At 53.0% G+C, this 6,000-nt stretch overlaps 1 protein-coding gene across 11 annotated transcripts in view; it reads left to right on the top strand.

Annotated features, from left to right (window-relative positions):
- Positions 1-5,512, top strand: part of TEAD4 (TEA domain transcription factor 4) — a 64,685-nt gene extending 59,173 nt beyond the window's left edge. For all 11 annotated transcript variants that reach the window (XM_043561995.1, XM_043561993.1, XM_043561997.1 and 8 more), the window contains 3 exons: positions 4,019-4,159; positions 4,944-5,096; positions 5,218-5,512. In XM_043561995.1, the coding sequence (XP_043417930.1) occupies positions 4,019-4,159; positions 4,944-5,096; positions 5,218-5,331 (408 nt within the window). In that variant the 3' untranslated portion in view covers positions 5,332-5,512. The remainder of the gene's footprint in view (positions 1-4,018; positions 4,160-4,943; positions 5,097-5,217) is intronic.
- Positions 5,513-6,000: the final 488 nt, after the last annotated feature.

Raw genomic sequence — 6,000 nt, forward strand, 5'->3', positions numbered from 1 at the left:
GGATTGCGGTATTAGTTCCTAGGCTCATGGCTGCTGGGACAAATCATTTCCAGCTGGAGCTGGCATCTGGGTGCAGGAGGGGTTGAGTTGTGAGGCTGCGCTCTGTTGGATGTGACATGCATGGTCTAGAGCAGGGACTGAGAAGCTGAATCCCTCCCTCCTTCCCCACGACACATGAGACCAGCCGAGGCCACCTCTGTCCTTGGGGCGGGGGAGAGAGGACTCTTAGACACGGATGATTGTTAACACCAGTCTGTAAATTGAAAATGTTGGGCAGAGGTGAGCTGAGGCCTTGGAGGGAGGCGAGTACCCCAGACTGGTCCGCATCCCAGCCTGCTGCTCCCTTTGGGCCCTGACATTTCTCTCAGGCACATACCAGCACATGACAATGAATCTGAGCCCCTCTGGCCCCCACTCCTGGGCTGCGGCTGTCTCGGCTCATCTGTCAGTCACCCGATCCCCCACACCTGTTCCAGGCCCCGCCTGGGCTGCCCACCCGCATCACAGCTATGAATAGGGTGAAGGGAGGGGAGCATGGGGGCACTCAGAGGGCAGGAGGGTGAGGGGGGGCAGTCTTCCTCTTAGGCTGAGAAAGGTAAGCCATGCTTATTAGAGTAAGGGGGAATGTAAGGGTGGACAGGAAGTGCCTGAAGTGTGGCTGCAGGAGGGGGTGGGGTAGTAACTAGGAGGATGGGGCACTGAGGGCTAGAGGGGGTGCTGAGAGTGGGTTGTCTGTGTCCCCGGCTGCCTCTCCAGGATCCGTGCAGCATAATCACAGGGCAGGTCCTGGGGCAGACTTTGGATGGTCATTGGCGGGATGTTTATCTCTCTCCCACTACCTCCTTAGCTTTCTCCCTCTTTCTCTCTCCTCTCTACCACTCAAAACACCATCGCATTTATCCTACTTGCTGTCCTACGAGTTCCAAATTCCTTGACAGCAGAGACAATGTCTCAGCCCCTCTGAGCCCCACCCCCCTTGGCTGTGCTGGGGGCGGGGAGCAGGATAAAGTGGGTGACCGAGAGATGGAAGGGCCAGGTGAGTGGGGGGCTCTGACTAAGACCTGGGGCAGAGGAGGGTGTGGAGGTTGCAGGGGGAGGTCGGCAGGGGTGGGGTGGGGTGGGAGGTGTGGGGCTCATCTCTCTCCCCGCTCAGTGCCACCAAAAGGTGAGAGGTTGAACAGCCACACGTGGCCTTTGTTACAGGCACCTCACACCAGGTATGGTCCAAACCCTGGGAGAGCTTAGTCCTTGCTGGCAGGGCGCCTACCATCTGGAAGGGGCCACGGCCATCCGAACAGATCCTACCAGCACAAGGTGATGAAGGGCATGTCATGTCCAGGGCACTGCAGGGGTGCTAGGCAGCCATGACCTTTGTGTGCTGGGAAGAACCAGGGAGGGATTGGACCAGTCCTGCCCAGCTGTGGTGCACAGCATTCTTTTAGGTGACATATGAATAAATATTTCTTCTTTAGTAGTCATGCTGTTGTTATTACATGTATCAGAAAAAATAGAATCCCTGACTGATTTCATGGGTATTATTGCTTACTTAGCATGGAGTTAGGGAACGAGTCAATTTAAGAGAAACCAGTAGGGGCATGGTAAGGCCTGTGGTAGGTGGGACACACGTACACCGTTAATCAAGAGGAGGCTGGCAGGGGCTATAGTCTGAGTGCTACTATCTTATGCCCTGGCCTTGCCACTTGGCTGGCACCCATCATCCCGTATTCGGGTGCCTGCCCTCCCGGGCAGCCGGGCTTCCTGCCAGCTCTTTTTCACACTTCTGCCCTGCGCTAAAAGCTGCAGCATACTTTGAGCAAACTGTTCCTTTTTAAAGAAGTCTGGCAAACTTCGTCTCCCAGGAGGAGCATGTGACTTAGCAGGGAAAATAGAGAGCTGGATTTTGAGCCCAGTTCACCTTACACTTAACTGTAAAGCTTTGGGCCAGTCCCAGCTGCCGTCAGTGTGCAGCCCACCGAGGCCTGGTCCACCCCGGCCAGGACTTGGGCCCTCTCTCTTGCCGGGCCCCATCCCCCCACCACAGAGTACTGAGACAGGCCAGCCCGGGGGCGGGACGGGGGGTGTTCACAACACTGCTGTTTATTTCAGAGGCTGAGCATTGACTTGAATGTAGCCATAATCCTTTTTTTCCTGTCTTCCCAGTGGCATCATTAAAACCATCACAGACTACACTAAACATATGCCATTTATTCAACATGAAAACACCCTTTTTTCTTTTTCTCATCATAAAAGGAACACATCCACATTCTGTTCCATAACCATAACCTGCTTTTTTTTTCACTTAACAATTGTTGTAGTCAATTCACAATAGTAAATACAGGTCCTTCTCAACAGTTTTTGTGGCTACATAATATTTCTATTGTGCCGTAAGACATTTAATGCCCTCCACCAGTCTAGAGAATGTTCTTGTTCTTGGAAAATTTCTTTCCCCAAAGTAGAGAAAAATAATGGCTGAGCTTCCCCTAATGGCCAGTAACAGAACTGCCTGTGCCTGGCTCTAAATGGTGCCAGAGGCTTCCTGGGGTTCTGGGGATCCCCTTATTTTGTGCGGAAGAGTCCTTGGTGTCAGGATCTAGACACCAAGGGTCTAGAGCTTCTACTGCATCCGCAGGGCTCACTCTGAGTCCAGCTTGGCAGTGATTTCAGATTAGTGTGTAGGCGGGACGAGAGGCTCCACCCTCAGAATGAACCTTTTTAAATCTGTGCATTTGTTCTGGGTCCTAAGTGGCTCTGTTAGCACCCCTGGTTCGGATGGAATGATTTGATGTGGGGCCTAAGTTCTGGGGATAGGGACCCCCAAGTGGTTCAGGGCTTCTGAAATACAGTTCCTGCCTCAGAGTCTCCAAGGCACTGAATTATCTCATCCAGTGTCTCCCTCCCTGTCCTGTAACTCTGCCAGATTTGGGTAAGCACTGGAGTTGGAGCCTGAAGACCTGGGACCCATCCCTTGTCAGCTGTGTGGTGTTGGGCAGGGCCTGTGGTCAGGGAGCCTCACTGATCAGACCGAGGCCGAGATCCGTTTGTGAAATCAGGAATCTTACTCCACCTTTTCTAATCAACCCAACATCAAGCAGATGCTTCAGGCTCTGCTTTCAGGAGGGGAGGAAAAGCTGTGTGTTGGAGAATAGCAAGAAGCTGATCTAGAGGACCAGAGGCTCACAAGCCAGGCTGGAGAGTGAGAGCAGTGTTCTCTGATGGCAAGGGGCTCGGTGAGAGGGTTTTAACTATGGGGTGATGCAATCAGACTTGTTTTTCGGAGAGAACTCTGAGAAGTTAGAGAATGAACCAGAGGGAAGAAGACTGGTGTTGGGATTAGTCTGGAGGCTGAAACAGAGATGTAAGAAGGTCAAGGGTAGCTAGACTCAGTAATGCTGTAGAGATGGGTGAGAGGCCAACCCCCAGAGCCATTTCCAAAAGAGCATTGGCAGGGTCCAGTGGCCAGCTGGACTGGAGGATGAGACATAGTCAAGTCCCAGCTTCTCCTCCATGTACCAGCACCCCCTCCCACTCTCCGCTCTGCCAGTCTCCCATTCTGGCTTTCTGTTCCCACGCTTACTTCACCATTAGGATGGACTCTGGAGAGGATCTGATAAATTCATACTAAAATAGAAATGACTGATATAGATTCAGATGTTTGCAGTTTAACAAGAGCAGAGCCTTAGACTATAGGACTTGAAGTCCTAAGGACAAAATTGGGGGCCCTACCTGCTGGGTGTGTTGGTGCCTAAATGGGTAGCAGAGGTCTGAAACTAACACAGGTGCCAGTGTTCTCTTTTTCCATCGTTTAGACAACACAACCTGATCTTATACCAGGCCTGGATATGGAGAAAGGTGGAAGCTTTCCAAGATCCTACTGTCCAAGTTCTTTTTAGGCCCTCCTGATGTCTTCCCTGGCCCTAGAACCTGGACTGTGGCCCCAGGCTTCTTTCTGACTCCACCCCTGGTGGAGCCCCTGCTGACTAACCTGTCCACTGCTTGTCTTCCCTGTGTCTTCCTCCAGGCAGACCTCAACACCAACATCGAGGATGAAGGCAGCTCCTTCTATGGAGTCTCCAGCCAATATGAGAGTCCAGAGAACATGATAATCACTTGCTCCACCAAGGTCTGCTCCTTTGGCAAGCAGGTGGTAGAGAAAGTGGAGGTAGGAGCCCTCCCCATATGTTTGTTAAACCAGGCCCCTTGCTGCTTCAGGTTTACCTTCATCCCTGCTCCCCCCCCCCCCCCACCTCTTTCCCCATATTTGTGTGAGTCAGTGAGCTCTTCCCCTCATAAATAAGTCTGTTACCTATTGGCAACCCACCTCATGTCAAACACAGATGCCGGGCTGGCACCAGGGAAGAGACAGTGCCCCCCATCCCAGGGCTTGTCAGCCCTGGCTGCACCTTTGGTCATCTGGGGACTTTGGAAACACACCAGTGCCTGAACCCCACTCCACAGCAATAGTAGTTTATAAGATGCTCTTCCAGTTATTTTTAAATAAAATTTTATTTTAAGATAATTATGGTTCCACACGCAATGCAATTGTAACCCCATGTACCCTTCATCGGGCAACATCTTGCATAACTAGAGCATAATATTGGCCACCATAAAATTGACATTGATGCAGCCCAGCAATCCGGTTCGGGTGTCACCTGTTTACATGCTGTCATTTGTGCACGTTAGCGTGTGTTAGTGTGCAGTCAGGACTGAGTCATCGCTCTGTCCCATCTCGCCTAGTGCCGCTACACTCAATGCTCCTTCCTCCCGTACCTGGCCTGCCTATCACTGAGGGAGGAGGGGGGCTCTGTTCTCAAGGGCCTCCAGGCCTCCTGCCTTTTCTTCCTACTTGAGAGTGAGTGGGTCATGGAACTTCCCTGTGGAGTTGGGCCTGGGCTGGAGGTGGTCCAAAGAGATTCTAAGCCTCCGCTGCTCCCTGGGTCCTGCAGACCGAGTATGCCCGCTATGAGAATGGCCACTACTCATACCGCATTCATCGGTCCCCACTCTGCGAGTACATGATCAATTTCATCCATAAGCTGAAGCACCTGCCCGAGAAATACATGATGAACAGCGTGCTGGAGAACTTCACCATTCTGCAGGTGTGTGTGCGTGGAGGGGCCGGGGGGCCCGCACGTGTGGGGCGGGAGCGGATGGATAGGTAGAGCAAATGGCATGCCCTCGTTTGGGGCTCACCTTTTTCATCTTTTTCATCACTTGCAGGTGGTCACCAACAGAGACACGCAGGAGACCTTGCTGTGCGTTGCTTATGTCTTTGAGGTGTCAGCCAGCGAGCACGGGGCTCAGCACCATATCTACCGGCTGGTGAAAGAATAAGAGACTCAGGGAGCAGGGAGGGGGGAAGTGACATCGTGTGTGCAGGGACATGGGGAGGGGATCTGTGGGGGCGGCCCCTGAAGTGCCAGGAGAGCTGAGAGGTCATGACTCTTCCTATCCAGGAACAAACTGTGCCTGAACCTGCAATGCCCAATCCCAAATAAACCCAAGATGGTGTGTATTTTCAGAGGACCTGATCTGGCTGTATGAGCCTCGGGAGGGACTGTGGGAGAAAGGGAACCTACTGGGAAGCAGGCCAGAAGCAGTTCCCGAAATCCCCAGTGGACTCAGCCAGGAACGTCGCCAGATGCTGAAGCTCAAGATAGGATGGCTCCTCTGCTGCTATCGAGCCCTGCACTGTGCTGCTGGCCACCCTGGGAGGCCCGAGGATAGGCTCGCGGGTTCTCTGTTCCTCCTTTGCTGTCATCGAGCCCTGCACTGTGCTGCTGGCCACCCTGGGAGGCCTGAGAATAGGCTTGTGGGTTCTGTGCATATCCATGTGTGCACATGCGGGATTTGTGCACGGCCCTGGCCACCTCGGTTGCCCCTTCCCCAGCACAGTTAGCAAGGAGGCTTGGTCCAGCCCGGGGTTGGATTTGGGGTGTGGAGGTGACAGTTGTTGGAAAGGTTGGAAGGGGACACAGCCAGAGCTCTCTAGATAGTTTCTAT

The sequence above is a fragment of the Prionailurus bengalensis genome, chromosome B4 (assembly GCF_016509475.1).
Source record: "Prionailurus bengalensis isolate Pbe53 chromosome B4, Fcat_Pben_1.1_paternal_pri, whole genome shotgun sequence".
Classification (NCBI taxonomy): Eukaryota; Metazoa; Chordata; class Mammalia; order Carnivora; family Felidae; genus Prionailurus; species Prionailurus bengalensis.